At 39.3% G+C, this 22159-nt stretch overlaps 1 protein-coding gene across 2 annotated transcripts in view; it reads left to right on the plus strand.

The window, feature by feature from the left end:
- Positions 1 to 10480, plus strand: part of chl1b (cell adhesion molecule L1-like b) — an 84209-nt gene extending 73729 nt beyond the window's left edge. For both annotated transcript variants that reach the window (XM_059328908.1, XM_059328910.1), the window contains 3 exons: positions 3125 to 3256; positions 4187 to 4259; positions 7970 to 10480. In XM_059328908.1, coding sequence (XP_059184891.1) covers positions 3125 to 3256; positions 4187 to 4259; positions 7970 to 8174 — 410 coding nt within the window. In that variant the 3' untranslated portion in view covers positions 8175 to 10480. The remainder of the gene's footprint in view (positions 1 to 3124; positions 3257 to 4186; positions 4260 to 7969) is intronic.
- The last annotated feature ends 11679 nt before the right edge of the window (positions 10481 to 22159 follow it).

Raw genomic sequence — 22159 nt, forward strand, 5'->3', positions numbered from 1 at the left:
TATGTCTAATTGTCAGTGATTGATTTGTTGGGCCTCGGTCCCCCCTGTACACGTGAGAGTATTGACCCAACAGTCACCTGACATTTCCATGTAATCTTCAATTGGGTAAACAGTAACAGCGCTCAGGGACAAGAAGTTGTCCGGGGCAGCATCTGAGCCGAGAGAAAATAGTGAGGATGAACGTCCTGCCGGGCCGTGCTGGGGAGGTGTGAGCTCATACTGGGAGGGTGATATTTACAGGACACTGAGATAAGTGGATAAGTGGAAGCTGTTGAAATCTCCCATATCAGAATATTTTTTGGCCTCTCCTTAAAAAAAAAAGCTTCTGACTTTGAAGGGGCGTCTTCCAGGGCAGCAGCTCCCTGCTGGGTGAGCAGCTGCTTTCTGCAGCATTTAATAGCAAGCTGAGGAGCGCGGTGACAAAACACGGCAGCCAGGCTCGGGATATTTTTAGTTTCGGGGCCCTATGTCAGTGGAAGTCATCGCAGTTCCAATGATTGGAATTACCATAGTTGCAGACTAATCCATCACCATTAGCCAGAGAGTGTCATTGCTGTGGTCGGGATGGGCAGCGCAGACGCAGGTGTCCTTGTGTGCCAAATTATCACCTGAGCAAATAATGCACCTGAGCTGGAGGCACGGCAGAAGATTTGCATGTTTGCCACGGGGAAATGAAGTGGATTGTGCTTTGTTGACTGGCTTAGACAGCTGCTGTCAAAGCACACTTTCTCCATACTAATGATGCACATCATTCACAACATTATTAGATTGTTTGTATTCCCAGTTGGGTATCAAAAGGCTACATTACATGATATGTCTGAGGCAGAAGAAGCTTAGAACAGATGGGATTTTCTCTTGCTTTCATAGCAAATAGCATGCAATATAATTATTAAAGCCCACTAATAATTGGACGCTTCAAAGAAAAAGAGTATAACCAGGGCTGTTGCTACTATTGATGACATACTGTAGAGCTCACATCCAGTGCTGCTTCTGGGAATTAAATCACACATTGTAGGTTTCAAAGGCTGATTCAATTTTTTTTTTTCCAAAACATTAGAGCTGAAACTACTTCATTAGGCAATCAACAGAAACAACTTTGATCATGAATGAATTGCTTAGTAATCAGTCATTTATTATATATACCACTCAAAACTCAAACCCATCTAGTTCCAGCTTTTCAAATGTGAAGATGTATTGATGTATTTATTTATCAGTGTGCTTACATTTAAAAATAATTAAATAGAATGTTTTTGGGTTATGGGCTGAGTTGAACAGAATGAGACATTTGTAGGCCTGACCTCTAGCTTCAGGTGCTGGGTATTTTTCACTATTTGCTCACATTTCTAAGACTATAATAATTATTATATAATAATCTAAAAAATATCAATGGGCCCTTCTAAACATCATCATCATCAGACGGCTTTTTGGCAAAAAAATGTTAATCCCAACAGAACGTAATTTAAAAATATACTTACAGTTCATTTAATGCCTATGAAAAAAAAGAAAAATTCTAAATGTTTATTTTGTGATTCTGGCTATTAAAAACATGTAGGTGTAATTTGACAACAAATAAAAAAATAGGAAAGGTCAAAATTATTTGGTCTCAGCTTCTTATATTAATATTTTATGGTTATGGACAATGCAAGACATTTGAGGACATCATCTTGGGCTTTGGGAAACACTGATCGACATTTTTCACCATTTAATAGACATTTACATTTAGTCATTTAGCAGACGCTTTTGTCCAAAGCGAATTACAGGGGGAAAAAAAGGGGAACAATCAAGGTATAGTGCAATAAGAGCCATTCGTGCAGCATTCTTCAAGGAGTAGAATTGTCGTGTGGTGCTAGGAGACCAAACAACTGATCGATTAATCTCGAAAATAACCAACAGATTAATGAACAATGATAATATTTGTTAGTTTCAGCCCTTAATTTGAAATCATCACTGTATTTTAAAGTCCTGGCTATGGCCCTATGTATTACAGACAGTTAATGAACTAGAGTGGCTATGAAAAATATATTTCTTTATGTATTACAATAATGTAGAACATGTGATTATCATTGCAGAATTTTGATGACAAATCTCCCTTCAGATCTCCTTTTATCTTCATTTCCATTCCATATGCACATCACTTTGTCTTGATGCTGATGAGGGGTGTCCCCCTCTGTCATACATAATTGATACCTCCTTACCATAGTGTTAGGAAACAGAAGAGCTCTCCTCATAGAAGGTGAAGAGCAACATCCTTTATCTCATAATGACAACACTCCAAACCTCTCCATGATGCCTTTGATCTGCTTTGTCCTTTACTAACCATTCTTTACCATTTCTGTCTCTTCTCATCTTCTCTCACTTCAGTCCCGGCCCTGTTGAGTTTTAGCTCAGCTGTTAGCGACAGCTTTGCAAATATCAGCTGGATATCAGGAGGAGAGCACACAGAGTTTTATATTGCATATATGAACAACCGTAAGCTCATCTTCACTCTTTTTACTATCTGGGTGTCGTTATAGAGATAGAATCACTTTAGACGTGTTGTGTTTCATTCATACCAGTAGTCGTCATGAGTACTAACCCATCCTGATCATTCACCTTGTGCACAGGTGAGGGTGTCTGGAAGATATCAGAGGCCTTAAACACCTCTAAGACTTTCTACGTCATTGACGGGCTCGACCCTGGGACTGAGTACACTGTGCGCCTTATTCCTAACAGCTGGGTTGATAATTCTAGTATATTTGAAGCTGTTATCACGACCGAGTTTACAGGTGAGGAGGGAAAATCGGAAGAACAGAAAGAAAAGAAAACTTATTGACCTTTCATTGAACAGGCGCGTCCTTGAGCAGTGATCAAGCCGCGGCGTGTGGTCTTTAGTGGTGTCACTAGGATTTAATTTAGCCACGCGGACTCGCCGAGAGGAATTACATTTGTACAGCGTTCCTTACTTGATTAATTAGACAAGCAGGATTAGCTGTTTAATATTAATATTGGAGCGTTTCCATCAGCAGCCACCGTGCCACCTTGTGCTTTTTTGCATCAGATAGGCTGTGTCGATGTAAACATTCAATCAAGTGTCCTGATGAAAAGGTCAAGGCATGTCAAAGTCACCTGGTATTGTTCTCCTCAGGTCTGGCCAGCATCCACGGAGGAATATCCACCCAGGGCTGGTTTATCGGCCTGATGTGTGCCATCGCTCTCCTCACACTCATTGTGTTGATCGCCTGCTTTGTCAACAGAAATAAAGGGGGGAAGTATTCCGGTAGGTGCTCCCTTACACGCACACACACATCAACCTTGCTTGAACAGTAATTGCTGCTCGGAGCATCATGATATTTCCACTTTGCTGTTTGTTGCTATGAAAGAAATTATCAATCACATTCAAAGCCATTATAGGGAATATGTAAGATGTCTTTTTCTTCCAGCCACAGAATTATTTTAATGCAAATTTATACATAAAACAGGCTTGTGTATTGATAGGAAAATGAGCATTTCTACTGTATGTCCAGCATTTGAATTTATTTAGACACGCAGCTTTTTTTTCCCATCGACAATCTAAACAAAGTGCAGCCTGCAGCGAGACAAAATGCAAATGCTGCACACAGGGTGGCTGAGCAGGGAATGATGACATAAGCTCTGTGGTATCTCAATGTTATTCCTGCTATTGGGGACATGAGAGTCCTTATCGGCTTTATTATTCACAGCTAATGGCCATCAGGTTGTCGTCTGGGCAGCAATCGCTTCACTCGTCAGCAGAAAAAAGAGCGAGACGCAGCTCTGTCCTTTGTTTTCTCATTAAGTTCTCATTATCACCCGTAGCTCCAGCAACCTTTTCTTTCATTCGCCCGATGCCGTTTATTTTTTTCTTCTCTTACATCACATATAGATCCTTACTTTTAAATGTGTCCTGGATCTGAATGCAACATTTATGTAAAAGGAACCATTCATTTAAAAATGTTCTATACATGATAAAGCCTGATATCTATGTAAAATTACATTTCTTTTTACAAATATTTGATAAAAATGTATTTGAATTTGTTAAAATTGTGTATTTTTTTTCAAAGGCTTGCACACAGAAGTGCAAGAAAGAGAGACTTATTCAAATAAGAGAGCAGTCAGGGGACACAGTGATCTTCATTGGCAGCCGTCTCTTGAGGAAATCGCTGATATCTTCTTTTCATTTTGTGAGCAGTAAAAGAAAAAGAGGACCTTCACCCAGACGTGGAGTCCCAGGGCATGAATGACGACACATTTTGTGAATACAGGTAAGCGTAACCCTCGGAGCACTATTTCACCACATCACTGCAATTCACGTGCAACATTGTGTGAAATTCTCTTCTGCTGTCCCCTTCTCTCCGTAATTCTCTCTGCATTTCTCCCCTCGCTGAAAAGACAACCCAGCATGCATGAGGTTCACGTGGAGCCTTACTCGTCTTCTGTTCAAGACATTTGATGGCCTGAGTAACTGTAAAGTATGTGGTGAACAGCAGTATCATCCCTGAGCTGTTTACACATCCCTGTTGTCCGAGTGGTAGCATCCCTTTATAGGAAATTGTGATGGTAGATAGGGTGTTGTGTTGTTGTTTGTGATAGACATTGCATCATAAAAGGGAGCCGCAGCGGTGCTCGCATGTTGCCATTTTGTGTCCGGAAGGAGCTAAACGCAGGCCGCCCAGCGCACAGCAAGAGGCGCAAACCAATCAGTGTAATTGAAAGCAGCTCATCTCCGGGGCAGTAATATCTGGGCACGTTTCATTAATCCTTTAGTGGTCCAATTCATAACCGTCTACCGCAGTATGAGTCCCAGTGTAATTCTACAATCAGTGGGATCTGCACAGCACAACAAACGCTGATGTGATGAAGTCAAAAGTGGCACAGTGTGACAGGATTTATTCTCTGTCTTAATCATAAATCATTCACAAAGTTTGTGTGTAAAGTCCCTACAAAGTTATTTAACCACTTGTGATTTACTATAGGGGATTTGTTTGATTAAACATATAGGAATAATTCAGAACTTTGGAAGATATGCCTATTTGCTTTCTTGCAGAGAATTAGATGACAAAATCCAAATCACTCTCATGTCTGTAGTCAGCCCGACCTCTTCAATCAGCATACAAATAACACATGCAATGCATTCACCAAAATCTAATTTCGTGCATATGATACACCGAAGCAAAGCTTAAAACACAAAAGTTGCACCTTTGTGAGAGTACAGTGTTCGTGTCCCATGTGTAAAGAAAATTAATTAATTTTAATTAATAGTAATTAAATCACTTAACCTATGTGTATCATGTTTTACATGACTAAGTTACTTACATTAGTCATGCCTTCTTCGTAACTACTTCACTTTCAGCATTTACATGCGTTTATTTACTTTTTACTATCTTTTATAACTGCTAACCAGCAACTTTTTTGCCCTAAACTTAGCGGAGTGGTTTTGTAGCAATAATTCAATGAAACTTTGCGATTTCCTGCAACCAACAAATTTGGGTTTTGGCCTATGCATTGCATGTAATTCGAACGTGTAAAGTTGTGTTATTTGTATGCAGATTGATGAGACCGGGTTGCTGTAGTATAAATGTAAAGCTACCTCCAGCAGACAATTAGTTTCAAATAGTGCAGAGACTGCTAACAGGCAGGAAGTACTCCTTAGCTTGGGACCATAGACTGTGTATAAGCAGTGGATGTAGTTGCAGTAACATTACCCATTGGTTCGTGGCCTCCAGTTTCCGAGTTAAGGGCTGCAACGAGCAATAATTTCCATTATCAATGAATCTGCCAATTATTTTCTGGATTAATCAATTATTGGTTTTATTTACAAAATGTCAGAAAATGTCCAAGGTGATATCATCTTGTTTTTCAGACCAAATATATTCAATTTAATATGATATAAAACAGAAAGAACCAGACAAAACATCCAGATTTGAGAATGCCAATTTTGTACGAAAATCACTTGAATGATTAATCTGTCATCAAAAATCAAAATAGTTGGCGATTATTTTCTGTTGAACGATTCATCATTTAGCCGACTAATGGTTGCAGCTCTACTCAAGTTTGGCATGTTGGTCGTCACCATCTTGGTTTTCTGGAGCCAGAAGTGAAGGATAAGAGGGTGAAGCTAACTAAGCAGTTAGCAAGCTAGGTTAGCATGCTGCAAAACTGAACAACCAAGTGTCTTTTGGTCCAACTGAACATTGAACAAGACACTTTTAGGCAACTGAAGTGTTACAATTAGTGTTAATGATCTGAAAACTTACTGTGAAAGGGTTAAAATTCTAAGAAGAAAACACGGAAAACACCATGGTAGCAACTTGTCAATCACAATGCAGTCCCGTCCTACAGCATACTCACTAAATGGAACCATAATTTACAAATGAACATCATGCTGTATTTAAGAAGACTTGAAACTAACGATTGAGACCATAAACTCATTATGAAAATGCTTACTGAGGAAATAAATCAAGTGAAAAGTGGGGTCATTTTTACTGATTTTTTTTTTTTTACTGATGGTAGCTTCATATTTGCATTCCAGACTTGAGAGTGGTATCGATCCTTTCATCTAACTCTGAGCAGGAAGGCCAGCTCAAGTTTACTTCCCAAAATCAAACTTTCTGTAACTTCCAATCTTTTTAAATGTCTTCATGACTGTTTCTTTACATACTGTATGCATACACAGAGAAATGTGTGTTTTGGAAATAGCATCGTCCTGTCCTTCAGTAAGAATACAACCTGGTTTCACAGTTTGTTAGCAGACTGTAAACAAGCTGCTGTGGGTGTAGTCAACACCAAAAAATAATAATAAAACAGTAAATTGTGCTGTTAGTTCTGAACCAATCTCAGAACCCATCAGCTTTCAGTCTGATGACAATTTAGCCTCTGAGGGCAACAGACAATATTTCTGCAGTTCCAGTGTAGCCAGCAGATATCTCTGCCTTCATCTTCTGTGCGCTGCTCATTGTTTACAGTGCTGTTTACACACGCAAGTGGAGTTGAAGTTGAGAAATGATGTATATGTTGGATATATTAATGGAGATACGGTCCCTGGCCTGGATTTCTATCCAGCCTTGTCTCTTTGCTGTGTGTCATCCCCTTCTCTCTCCCTCCTTTCCTGTCCTTCTTCAGCTGCTCTGTCAAATAAGAAAGGCAATAAAATCCTAGATCCCAAATCTAAAAGCAAAATCATGATCAGACGATACAGCCGGTAGGTTCCGAGATTACATTTCGGCCAATGCGTTCCGCCTCTTCTTCTCTCCACACTGACATTTTATCTGCAGTCACCCAAAGCCCACTCAGATATGATTGATCAATACTACTCAGACTACAAACGGACACCAGGACGATACAGAAATGTTGTCTTGTTGCCTCCAGAATCAGATCCTACATTTTTATGCAGCCATCTGTTTACAGAGATCAGCTGTAAACTAGACACTCACTAAAGAGTAACTCCCTAAACTAGCAGGAAAGACAACATACGGACACCCAGGAAATAACATAACAGTAGCAAATACTTAAGATATAATTAGGCTGTTTGACCCTAGAAAAACAGCTGGTGCAAGCTGCTCTAGGGTGACATGAAGTTCATGTCAAAGGTTGTAATGTCACCAGAAACACTTATCAACCTAATTAATTATTGTAAAAGCTCTTCATTTTTGTAGTCTGGCCATTTAAATGCATCAGAGGACCAAAGCCTGTGCCGCTTTAATAATCAGCACCAGTCCCATGTCCCACTCAATATCTCATTTCTCCGACAGTCATCACTTTGTCAAATGCATCGATGCACGTACAGAGTAAAGATTAATATTGTCTCTGTGCATCTGTGTGATTATTTCCTATTGGTCAGCCAATGTCAGTCACACAGGCTCATTGTAGAGGCAGTGATAGCTGGAGCCCGCACCCCCCGTCCTCTCCAATAAGCCATAGAGTGAAGCCATGGGTGAAATGAGGTGATTCTAAATCCACTGTGCCTCTCTTATAGCGACAACGACGAGAAGCCACTGAAGGGCAGCCAACACTCGCTGAGCAGAGAGATCAAAGCCGGGGACAGCGGGGACAGCCTGGTGGACTACGGCGACGAAGACGTTCAGTTCAACGAGGACGGCTCCTTTATCGGCGAGTATGCGGGGCGAAAGGAGAAGAGAGTGTCCGCTGAGATCAAAGCCACCGTTCAGACCCCGGCATGAGGAGCGGAACCGCCATCCATCCTCTCCCGGACAACGTTTTCATTAAACCCGCTGGGAGGAACAAATGAAAGAGGAGACAGACATTATCCATACCGAGCACAAGTTTTGTGTCAAATGTAATGCGTCATTGCCAACTGCACACTGCCACCCTCATTTTATAAAGCTCTGTTTTTGTCAAGTTGCAACAGAATGACCATTACTAAATACTGTGTATATATAGTGTATATTGTACGTGCGGAGTGTCTTTTTTTATAATTATTATTACACAAAAAATGTAGAGGGCTTGGATTTTCTTTTTTGTTGATCTCCATTACTTCAGCTACAGTAATGTTTGTACAAATGTTAGGAACATTTCACTCTCCACCGCACATCATTATATTCAGCTTTGCCTCTGATATCATCTTGTAGCAGGCCACAGATAAGTGGGGATATCAAGTTGGTATTTTTCAATTGGAGCAAATATTACTGACCTTTTATATTTGAAAAATGATGCATTAAATATGATGTAAGATGTGTATAAAGGTTGCTTATTAACTTATTTTCTCCACTGGTTTTATACCTAAATAACAAGGAAATTTACATATCATATACAGTGATTGTTGAGTGATGAATTTCCCAGTGATGTTAGAAGAAAATATAATTTAGATATTATGTCTTGTTTAGTATTTAGAGCCATTGGACAATATGAATTACACACCTTCTTCTATGCTCTGGCCCATACACTGCCATACACTGCTTTAGATATGGGAGAAATATTTGAAAAATGTAATCAATTACACATTATTTATCTGATTATTAGAAATTGTTGTGTAAACCACTTTTTTTATCAGAATTTATATTAAAACTACGAGTATGATTACAACTGAATCCAGTTTGTAGACAAACTATTTTACAATGCAACCCTTTGTCACCCTTTCACCCAGTTTTACAACATTAATTATGCATTTAAAACAGTGACGGTCAAGTATTTGAAATCATGAACCGGGCAGCAAATTTTCTTTAAAATCACATGAACCTGTGCATTAGAATTCCTCGGCTGATGGCTTATATCAGCATCACTGAAAATGGTAGTTCCAAAGTTTAAAAAAATGTATACGATTGATCAGCATAATGATAATATATTTCCCAAAACATCAAACTATTCCTCTAAAACAGTACCCCAGTGATTTAGTATTGTACTGTAGAAATTGCGCTGAGATATGTTTCAAAATTATTAGAAAAATGTAAACCCAAGTCCCAAGTTTGAGTCTAGCTTCAAAAATGCTGGATCCTACATTTCCCATAATTAATTTATGTTTCAAGTATGTCGAATTCCAAGGCCATAATAATGCAGTCAGTTGTAGTCTCACAGTCCAAGAGGAGATAACCCCAGTGACATCACTTTGACATCATCAGTTATTTTTTTCTTGACAAAGCCCCTCCAGAGCCACAGAACAGTATACAACTGTTTGTAGACTGAGTAGTACTCTCCATGATTAATGAACAGATTTTCATATGCGAAGAGGTGGAATGCCCTTTACTTACAGACTTAAACTCACCCTGGGTAAACTAGATGAGCTACGTCACAATTTCTAAAGCAAATCAAAAATCAAAGATATCTGAAACTTCCAGCACAGAGCGGACTTGCCAGTACAGATATCACAACAGATATTATTGTAGGTGTCACAACCACTGACAAGCTAACAAACAATATGCTAACTGCTCTTACCATTCTGGTATGTCCGCTAGTCAATCATTTTGGTGCACAATAGACTCCTCATCTGAGTCTGGAGGCTCACCAAAATCTCCTCTAATAGAGAAAATAGACCTCTGCGGCTGGCTTGCACGGCTCTTTTAACCTAGAATGTGAGCAGCGTCGGTGGGTGGGACACACGCCAGATCCAGAATTGGTATGAGTAGATCTCTCTACTCTTCTCAATTTACTTTTTATCCATTTAAAATAAAATATGAATCATAGCGTAAAGTGTTTTTACTTGTGTCTGGAGGGGGACTTTAAGAAGAAAGTGCAAAATACCTGTAATAGATTATAATCAGTTTACTGTAGTGGGGTTGCATGATATTTGACATGTTCCTGCCATGCTGAGATCAGCCAATAGACTGTGTTCACTGTTACATCTGTTTTAACAAGCCTTACTGTTACTTTCAGTATACTGCCACTCAATACACAATCATTATGTTGCTCAGCATTAACATTAGCACGAAAAATCACAAGAATTGCAATGTTTTGTAAAAAGAAAATTCAACCATTGCATGTTAAGAATGTTAATTGGTGTTTTTTGATGTCATTAAATTGCTTTACTTTCTTACATCTGGGTAACGGTCTGACTTACTGTTTGGTCACAGCTGCCACTAATGGACGACTGTTAAAGTTCTAGCTGCAGCACTGTTTGTCTGCCACCATGAATGAGTCCATGATCGAATAAATCTCCGCCTCTACCTTCAGTCAGCAGTAAAATATGACTTGACGGAACGCAGCACCTGGTGAAACGTCCTCATTCCCTCTGAATAAAATAGAAGATGTTTTTGAAAAATTGTTACCATTTGTAGTACGACTTTAACAGATGTCGTGCCAGGGTCAAGTCTCTGTCTGAGTTGAGCTTCTTGTTTGATTACTTTGGCTGCAGGAGAGAATCATGAGAAATCAAAGGAGTGGGCTCAGACAGGCACTGGATCACGGAGCGAGGGCTGTAATCATGTCTGATGGTTGATAGCAGGGAGTGGAGAGTGTCACAGAGGGTTCTCACTGCGTGGGTCACATCTGCCACAGGTACTCTGTCATCACTCAGCCAGGTTTACCTGAGCTGGGCTTCAGCTTTCACAAACACACGACCTTCAGGTGTTGATAATGAACCCTCTGGTTGCCATTTTGAAAGTCCTCGGCTCTTTGGCAACAATGCGAACAGCTGGACGTGTCCCTGCACATTCCATCAGTGTTGGGGGGAAGCTACTTACACAGCTTAATTCTGTGACAAACAATTACTGCTCTCTGGAGAGAAGATGAATTACATCACAGCTAGAGACATACAGTTTGGACAAAGCCTCTTAGAGAAAGTACTTTGAAAAAGACAATATGACAAGGATTTGTCTATGTTACAGTAATACAACACTTACATGGCTATATATACACATTGAAAAAGTCATAATTCCTTCTGTCCATACTGGCTGTGAAGGGCTTACTTGAGGTAGACGATAAAATCCTGACAGTCCTTACTTTCTGTAAGAATGCATTCTAAATTCAGCTGAAACTAATCTGGAGCTTCAGCAGCCAGAGTTGCTGCAGTATCTCCTAGAATTAGAGTCTTTGGAAAAGCTTCATAAACATGAAGTGACAAGAGGAGTAAAAGTAGACACTGGGGGGAAGCCAATGCAAAGGAATCTTAAACGTGCATTCTATTTAATAGCCAGCAGGGGGCAACACCACAGGTTGCTAAAAGAAGTCCAATTGTATAGAGAGAATAATGTATGAGAATGACCGTACTTCTCACTTGATGTATTACCCCCAATACTTTACGCCCCATCCCAGATTGTAAACAAGATTATCTGAAGAAAACGTGGATTTAAACAGTCGCCTGTTCCTTCTTTTTCAGTAAGTACATTTTGTCTTAAGCCTGTCTTCTGCTCACCAAAATGAACATCCCAATTAATTTAACATGAGTTACAGATGCCCTGCTAACTCGTCTAAATACACCAAAAACCGAGATGGCAATGGCCAAAATGCCAAACTCAATGTTTTGAAATAGTAGTCCACAAACCAATGGCTGACATCATGGTGGTTACGTCTACATTTATATAGGATATGGTTTGGTCAGAATCTGAGCTGAAGACTAACACTTTCCCACAGAAATTAGAGTGTATGATGCTAGCTAGCTTATAGCTAACGTCTGCACAATCGGTACACAGCACATTTGTGCGAGAATTTCTTCTGTCTGAACATACCTTGACAGATAAAACATGAATGAAGGCATAACACGACAATAATGCTGTGAAAATGCATAATACTTACCTTATAGTACAATAAAATTAAAACCTATCCCCAAAGCTTTTGTAGGAAATACCCATCAGTGAGACGACGAATCTACCATCCAGTTGGAGATAAACTGTAGCACCAAGCTGTTGAGCAGATGTATACCAAAACAGCATGCTAACATAGTGGAAGTTAATATGTAGCACGTTATTGTAAATTTATGGACTGCAGCTGCTGTGCAGTGTGACGTTGCAGTACTGAAAAAAATGAAAATATAGATCTATCTTTTGTGTGTATCTAACTGATTGGTGCTACAGTTTTCTCTAACTGGATTGGGTTCACATACTTTTATTGCCAGTGTCAAAGATGTGTTTGCTTTGAAAACTTAAAATACTGCCCTGGGGATTCCTCCTGAGGAGGTCGGGGAAGTTAAGTTTTCCTTCACACAGGAGGCCACACAGTACTTGTCCTTAATCAGCAACCTTCAGATGCAAAATGGTGTTTCATTCAGCTTGGTGGATATCTGCAGACAGACATGTGTTACACATTTTCACAAATGTAATGTTAAAACTAAAGTTCTGTTCCATTTGAATTTTAGACAACAGATCCTCCATCTGTAAAATCACCAAATCATTTTTTTTTTGATTCAGCATTCATCCACTATGGGCCAATTCCTCATGTTTTTGTGCGAATATGTTGTGAAGACAAGCAACCTAAGAAATGTAGGTCTATGCACGGATGGAAGAAGCAGCTCTAAATACATGAAGTATAAAGCAGCTCTGAGCCAAGGCAGCCTCTCCCACTCTCACATCACTTCAGCATTAGGACGAGTTAATAATCCGTGTAAAGAAAAAAATGACACAGTACCATCCACAGTGCAATAATGAGTCTTTGATGCTCATAACTTCCCCAGCCCTTATTATCATAGCATTTAGCTTTGTGTGTGTGTGTGTGTGTGTGTGTGTGTGTGTGCGTGTGTGAACCTATACATACAAAAGTCCATGCTACTGGAGCAGTACATGTGACATCAAGTCTTTTTTATTTTAATTACAAGACTGAGGAAGTGACACAGCACATTGCTCGTGACTTCATGCATTAGATATTAACATATTTCCATGAAAAGACACAATTGCCATTGCCCGAAGGAAGGTGCTACAAACATGAAAGTAAGTGAAAATAAAAGGAAGTGAAATTGTTCTCTAAATATTTACAAGGAGCACTGTGCAGAGGGGGATGTGTGCTCCACACTTGGTCCTAAATAATATCCGTACAGATATGCTGTCAACATTTTAGCTTGTTTAGGCTACAAGTTTACCGTGAGCAGTGTCAGCAGATTGGAAATGTTAAACCATCATATTATCATGCTAACACTATTATAACCAACCTCAGTTTTTTCAGAGCAAGCTGGCGTAGCTATGTTGCTTGGAAAGGGGTGTGTGACCATAAGTCCTTCAGTCACATCTGGAGTTTATATTCTACATGAAAACAGTTTAGGCCATAAGCTAAGCTAATTAAGCTAATTAAAAAAGTAACTGGGCTTACTGGTGCATTCAAAACTCCACATACCTTAATGAAAAAGTTTAAGCAGTGTTGCCATCTGTTTCTAATGAAAGTAGCTCACTGCAAAAGTCACTTAAAGTTAAAGTTAAATATGTATGATGTTGCAGTCTCACTCTGTACTGTCCACCTCGCACAGCTCTCTTTCTCCGTGTTTACATTAAAGTCAAATCGAATTTTAAAGCAAAATTGTCTAATATCGTATTAATTAAAGAAAAGGTGAATTAGGGAGGTTTCAATCAACTGGTTTGGATTGAATAAACAAAGCTGCATTAATGTACTTTGGTCTGAAGATGGCAGTGTAATGTGTTTCTGTAGGCTAATCTGTCATTAAACAGTAGGAAGAAGAAGAGATTGAGAGCAGGAGAGAGAAAATTATTTTTTTTAAATCAGGAAGGTAATTTAGGGCTACACTGTGGTGTGGTGGTTAGCACTCTTGCCTCACAGCAAGAGGGTCACTAGTTTGACTCCGACCTGTGGCTCTTCTGTGTGGAGTTTGCATGTTCTCCCTGTGTCAGCGTTGGTTCTCACCGGGTACTCGGCTTCCTCTGACTATAGTAATTAGTGACTATAAATAACCCATAGATGTGAATGAAAGCGTGGTTGTCTGTCTCTATGTGTTAGCTCTGTGATAATCTGGCAAACCTGTCCAGGGTGTACCCTGCCTCTTGCCCAATGTCAGCTGGGATCGACCCAAGTGCGGATGAGCGGTTACATTTACATTTACATTTAGTCATTTTGTAAGTCGCTTTTATCCAAAGCGACTTACAGGAAAAAAAGGGGAACAGTCAAGGTATAGTGCAATAAGAGCCACTAGTACAGCAATAAGACCTAGTGACAATTCTTTAAGGAATAGAGTTGTCCTGTGGTGCAGTTAGGGATAATGAATGAATGAAGGTTGCTAATTAATCCGTGTGTCATTCATTCTTTCCATTTTCAATTGGCAATGAAAAATCAAATAATGAAAATTGACTGGTTATTTTGTTATTTGTTTTTTATTATAACACAAAAAACAAAAAAAATGCTTGTTTCATATTCATATTTCAATATTAGGCTCAGATCAAAAATACGAAATGGAAAAACGGGCACCAGGAATTCATTTGATTTGAATATTTAATTTGTCGGGTATACTAGGGTGACCAAGCGTCCTCTTTTGCCCGGACATGTCCGCTTTTTACGTCCTGTCCGGGGCGTCCGGCCGGGTTTTATAAATTCACGAAAATGTCCGGTGTTCACTGTTTTTCATAGGACCAGTACACGTGCACGTAAATTGACCGGCGCTTTGAACACAGTTTTGCGAGACGTAATTACCAAGAGGCTGCCTAGTGGGCGGGTCAGCGCCGCGCACACACACAGAGAGAGACAGAGAGCAGAGCAGACAGAGGGCAGATCGAACAGCGGAGCAACATTGCACGGGAAATGCCGAAGCGTAAGTGCAGCTTCACAGATGAACTGCAAAAAAAATTTCCGACATACCGTCCCGGTCGGGAAAGGTGGGAGGCAGAGTGCACCGTGTGCAATGCTGGCACATATGTCTCAGTGTCTAATAAAGGTGCTGGAGATCTCAAAGCTCAAAGCTCAAAGACAACTAAAGATGAAAAGTATAGATCCTTTTTGTTTGTTAAGTTAGTATCTTTGTGAGACTCTTCTATTATTTATCTCATTGCAGTTATTAAGAGATATATTGTTGAAGCTAGAACAGAAGAGTTCATATTTAGAACATTATTTCATATTATTTATTCATTTATTTGAAAAGAGTCTATGAGAGCTATTATTTTGTTACAAGTTTTTACAGATTTCATTTTATTTTATTACAGAAGTTAATTTTGCACCACTGAAGCATAATAAAGCATGTTCATCAACCTCCGAGAAGCCTGTCTGAATTTGTGTCTCGAGGCCGTGCCGATTGTCCTCTTTTTTGGAAATCAAAATATGGTAACCCTAGGGTATACGTGACCCGGAAGTTTGACTGCAGTCAAGTGAGCCGTCATTCTCTTCTCCGTAGTCAAACCAACTTGTTCACAAATTTTGTTTCCATCTCCCTTTAAGCGCATTAACATTTTTTTTCCATAAAAGATGAAAAAACACTTCAAGCTAGTTTTATCAAATGTTGGTGTTGCCATCAAGCTGTTGCTCTCTTGCAAATCTTTCAAATCCGCATTTAAAATTTGTTGATGGAAACACATCTATTGACAGAGACAATTGACCATTTTCTACTTTCTCGTCTTTTGTCTGATGGCCTGAAAAAAAGTTGGCAACAATGAGTTCAAGCCCCATCTCTGAGTCATTGTCTGTGGTCATCCTCTGCCTGTGTGCCTGATGGAAAGGTCAGATAATCGTACATTGTGGTGTTTTTGGCATATGAGACTAACTGTTTCTCTCTGACTCCAGTCTTCATGCTAACTCCAGCTCTCTTATGCACTTTCATGTTGAATGTTGTGTGTTTGAAGTATGATTAAACATCTAATCATAATGGACCAAGCCTGATGACTCTGAATGAAATGTTATGACAGGTCAACATACTTAGACTAAATGTAATAATCGGTAGAGTTGAGGTTTCTAAAACTGTCTCTGCTCACTGTGTTTGTGTTTAGAAGCCTTGCAGCACCAGCTGAACCTTGGGTAAAATGACATCTATGAATGTCACTATCTAACCAACACACACACACACACACACACACACATCCCCATTGTGTTGTGTGCATTAGGGTCATGGGGGTCACATGATTAATTTGACGATGATGTATTCTGGTTAACTCCTATGTGACACCCCCGGAGCAGCACTTAGGATAGAGGTGAAAGGATTTGCCCATAATGTGAAAGCCATAAAGTACAGTATCATATATTTAACCAGTATTTTATGCACCACAGCCTATATATAATTCCATGACCCCAGTCCATTACAATGGCAATGTCAAAGGCTTAAAAATGCTCTATTGTGTGTCCGTACCTCTAATGGAATTCACAGCGGGTAATAGAGGCGAGCGTCTCTACGGGCATCGCCATTTGCTGAGTGATGAATAGAGGAGAGGGAGGGTCAATGACTTAAAGCACAAGGTGGACTTTTAAGAGCTCCAATGACGGGCAAGAGCCTTTATTTCAGGCAAAGCGCTCCGACAGCGTTTCATAGAAATCAGAGTTATAAATAATACAAGACTCAAATGAACGTCAGAATTGCCTCGAAGGTCTCACAGTGGAAAAAATGGCTGCATTAAGTAAAGAGGAAAAATGGACTCCTTCCCCTGCCATATCAATTTCTTCCCATGTTGCCAAAAAAGTGCCGTAAGGCCGACATCACAAAAGCAAAGGAAACAGTGGATCCAATTATCATTTCACAGTGTAGGAGTGATAAAACGTCTGCATGCTGTTGCCTCACTCCAGACGACTTCATATTCCTCGATGCAGCGAGACATATTACAATCTGTTTCTTCAATAGACAGACACGTAAAGCCACTTACTGGCGTATTGTAGCCTACATCAGAAATTATAAGTGCAAATCAAACCAGTGGATGTCTGGTTCATACAGTCAGGTAATGAGAAATCCTTGCGTTACTGTGGCAGCGAGGGCTCGGCGCTCTAAAGCACAGATTCATTTGGAGCGCTGCTGAATTTCCAGTGCCAGCATAGTCCTGTGACTCTTTCAAAGTGCTCAGGCTTCTGGGACATCTGAGGGACTGATCTCAACATATCGCGCTGCAAATGAATTGGTCTCCCAGGTCTCCAGAGCTGTCAGCAACTCACTTTGTGTTAGAGCTTCATTCATCAACACATTTTTCCCTGTGAGCAGCAACTTTTGAAAAAAAGTAGGTTAGAAATGTAGCAAAACTTTTTTTTTTTTTTTTGAAAGACGTCCTTTTTTAGATGCTTTGAATATCCCACGTGGCACTGTGAAACATGTGGAACTAAACCATGTCAGGTTGCTATATTCTTCAGGTGAGGTGTAATATCAAAGTTCCTTGAGAGATTTGTATGTTTTTGTCAGTTTGATCATCGAGCAGGTTAGAAGGCTGTCACATTTCAAAAGAGAGAGGCATTTGGGCATTTACACAGGGTCACACTTTATTTTGAGTCCCTCTTATCCTGTAGATAACTAATCTATTAATTCAAATTAATTATAAGAAAAAAATATTATAATAAAGGAAAAACAATTTAATCATAAACATTAAATTATTAATCCATTAATTCATTTTTTTTGGAAATATATTTTAAATATAAACTTAATTGTTCATTTTTGCATATTCAGCCGATCTGTTGTACACTGACTAAAAACATTCTTGGTTATATTAATTATTGTGTGAAATGTTTTAACTGAAAGCACACCTGTTGAAATCTAAATAATATATATATTTTTTTTTTAAACTGGAGATGTAATTGGTCAGTTAAGATTTATGGCCAAAAACATATTTTTGTTCATCCTTGAGTCCAATTGGATGCATATACCAAATTGGAACAAATTGCCTCAAGGTGTTACTGAAATACTTCACTAAAAATGGGTTGGACGTGAGGTCACATTGACCTAGACGTTTGACCTTTCACCATCAAAATATTTACCCTATTAGACAGTTATGTAAGAGTTTGTAATAATTAGCACATTACATATTAAGTTAATGCCAAAAATGTGTTATGTGAGGTCACATTGACCTTTGACTACCAAAATAGAATCCTTTCATCCTTAAGTCCAACTGGATGTTTGTGTAAAATTTGAACAAATTCTTTTAAAGCATTCCCAAGATATTAATTCACTAAAATGGGTTGGACATAAGGTCATAGTGAGCTTGATGTTTGACCTTTACCACCTGTACCCTATTAATTATATAAAAATATCATAATGGGGGATGCTTGAGTTATGCTCAAAAATTAGATTACTTACTTCTTATTCTTCATCTTCCAGACGATTTTAAAGAACTACTCATTGGGAGTTAACTGTGGCTGAACAGGAAACCCAGGACAGAGCTGTTTTTTTTCTTCAAATAAATGGCCCACAAAGTAACTATATCTCATAGTTTAGTAGAATAAAAGCCTGGGATGTAACTTTGACTTAACAGGAAGCCCAGTCTTTCAAATTAAACGCCTCACAAAGTTACAATATCTTCATAGGAAGGGCATGAATGTGAGGGAATTTTCTACTTTAGTTTATTATAGTGCACTGAAATATTTCAGTTTTCTTAAAAGAAGGCCATTAACTCTCTGAATGCTCTATGCATACACAAATCATCACAGGTATATATTTACTGTAAGATATCCTGTGGCAGACAGTACATTCCGTTTGAGGGTCAAACAACATTTCTCATCATATACTTTATATTTTCTGACAAATGACAAACTGACAAACCATAGAAATAAAGCAGTCTGCCGTTTCTCTGAATCTTTAGAGCTAAGTTAAACAGGCACTTAAATACACTTCTTCAGATGAGGGGCAGTTTGAACATTCGAGCATTTACATAGCTTTTATTGTATGATACTTGAGCGCTGACGTCCCTGTGACCCTACTTGAGAAGCAGTTGTGAGGGTAATGATGATTATACAGCAATGTCAACTGTCTGGACCCAGCACTTGATGATGTGTAATCCAAACGCTCAGGCATCACATTTCTTTCTGGGGAGGTGATAATTTACTGGAGAGGTGTGGGAAGCCTGGAGTGCGAGAATATCCTGCGAGAGGGACTGTGAACGGGCGAGCACAGACTGACGTATCTGGCACAGACAGATGCTGAATGTGGGCTTGGCTGCCACCGATTTGGGAATGTAGGCTACGGGGGAACACATGGCGGGGCAAAGGTAGCAGGGGACCCAGGGGACTCGGGCAGGCAGATGGGCCTATATTAGACATCTCAGGTAGCTCTGCTGCTCCCTGGACGCAGCCCAACACTGCCAGGTCAGAGAGTGAAGCATCGGCCTCTTCAGATCCAGGTGGCTCCATGTTTGACCTCACTTCTCCATTCATCTGCAGCCACGTGGTCGCACCTTGTTCTGCACTGCATAGACGAGCTGAAAGAAAAGACCTGCTCTCCACCGAAGAAGAGGAGGAGTCTGGAAGAGGCAGAGACAGTTTTATTTTCTGATACATTTATATTTTCTTTTGACTTTTTTTTGGCACAGTTACAGTCGGAATTTAGAGTTGCATTAATTGATTTTTAACCACCTAAGGAAGAACAAGCAAACAACACAACACTGACATATTCAGTCTTTTGTGTGAGCAAACAATTACCTTTACACACTAAAAGTAAGATACTGAACAACATAATTTGAGTGGTGTAATGTAGGTCCAGTATTCATTTACTTTTAGCTTGAGTTTGGTCACCACCAACTCCAGAGGGAAATATGTAGCCAAATTTTGGTTGTGACTGCTGAAATCGACAGGGGTGTTATTGCATTATTTTTGTGTTGTTACAAAAAAAGCTACGCTGATCTCATTCACTTTTTGTTCTAAAACTAACAAAACCTAATGCAGTATTAAAAGTCTATATAGCCCACTTATAGCCTATAGAGCTCAACAGCTGAAATAAGCTAAAAGGCCCAGGAAAGTAGCTTAAAAGATGATAATTATTTGTGAAAAAAGAATAAGCAATAGGCTGTTCTTAGCATGTTGATAAAATAATTACATATATTAATGCCACTACGATTGATTTTTTTTCTCTCACAGTTTTCAGTCACAGCAGAAACGGCTCTAAAAGCTGTTAAAAGCTCCTGCACACTACCTGCTCAACACCAAACAGCAGACAGACACAGTTAGCAGCAAAGGTGATATGTCAGCCTTGTGCTCCCAACTTGTTTCCACTGCCCCCAAGTGGCCAATAAAATCAGTAATTGCAGTTTTAATTATCAGCATGGTCTCTACTTAAAAGACTAATACCCTCAGAAATGTGGTTGATCCACAGGAAATCATAAAAACACTGTCACAGCATATATTATATGTAATAGCTACATTAGTGGATAATTAGAGAAAGTCAAAAGTTCAAACGATGATTAAATCCCATAAAGTTCCTCCACAGTAAATACTCCCCATCTCTGTGTAATGTGGACTGATACAGGGGGAAAAGGGGTAATCCAGGAATTGCCCGCGGCTGGTATTCAATAACAATGCAATTTCAGAGCTGCTTGTATTATTTATTGAAGTGCTGTTGAGGGCACTGAACAAATTTTCTTTAATGTCCAAATGGCTTCTTGCAAATCCTGGTTCACAGTATTTTGCTTTGACAATTATTACCCTGAATACAACGTCCTCTGCAAAGGACAAATAGACTCCTCAATGTAAGTGTATGGCAATACATATGTTAATATATTGTATCTGTTGTCATAAGCTTTTCAGGGCATTAGCAGTTTAATTTACAGGCCATCTGGGAAGTGCGATGCACATAGACAAATTAGAATATGTGGGGGTTTGATGCATACGTTAGCAGCTCTCCTTCAAATAAAGTTGTATTGCAGTGCAGCAAGGGATACTGGGAAAATGTGTGGTTTAATGATATTTGTGATTTTCAAAGCTGGGTATAAAAGGAGGAAAAATCACTCTTTGCTAAATCTGAAAATGATGTATCAAATGTGCAGAAATCAGCATACAGATATCCAGATATAAAGAGCTAAATGTGCAAAACAGGCTCTGGCTTTTTGAACAAGAAATCAATCCAGCATCTGTGGTCCACTGCTGCAATTTCCCTGGCACCATACAGTACTTTACTTTTACTTTGCTGGGATGCTGTAATACTTTCCCATAAATATTATGCCATTCACATACCATGACTGTCCTCCCCCAAAAAACAAACCTATTTGTCAATTGCACAGCAGCTTATTACGACCCATATTTACATTTATAGTTAGCAGCACCCTCTAGTGGCCATACTAATTATGAAGGACGCCAAGATGGAAGTTATGTTATGGAGCGAAAAAGCATAGTTGGAAGTGAGAAAACGAACCAGTGTTCATGTACTGTGTGAAAACAAAAATCAAGGTGTGTAGTTAGGTCTTTTGATTTCAGTAATTAAAACATATCTTTCTAAGGCTAACCATGTACTTTACCCCCTAACCTTAAACAATGAAAGTGCAAACGTTTCATAACATTAACAATATGTTCAAAATGTTGAGGTATGAGGAAGAGTTGATCTCTTGCCACCAGTAGAAAAACCAGGAAACTCTCCAGTTTGAGGGAATGAACAAATCAAGTATGTGGGTTTAGGATTTGGATGCCATGTTGGTACCTCATTTCTGACACGTGTTGTAATGTCAAGCAATACACTGAAAAAAGCAATACACTGAAAAAAGCCGCTGTTGTTATCTCCAACAACAACTCATCCAACTAGGAAATGAATTATCTGTTGATTAGGCCTTAATTATAGTTTTGTTGTCCATGGATATTTGTGCTTGATGAAAGCATGCTAACGTTAGCTGCTGCTGAAGGGGAATTATCTCTCAGGCTGAAACAAATTACTCTTCAGCTTTGAGAAGAGAAGTTTTGTGTTTGACCAAGT

This window comes from Centropristis striata, chromosome 3, assembly GCF_030273125.1.
Source record: "Centropristis striata isolate RG_2023a ecotype Rhode Island chromosome 3, C.striata_1.0, whole genome shotgun sequence".
NCBI lineage: Eukaryota > Metazoa > Chordata > Actinopteri > Perciformes > Serranidae > Centropristis > Centropristis striata.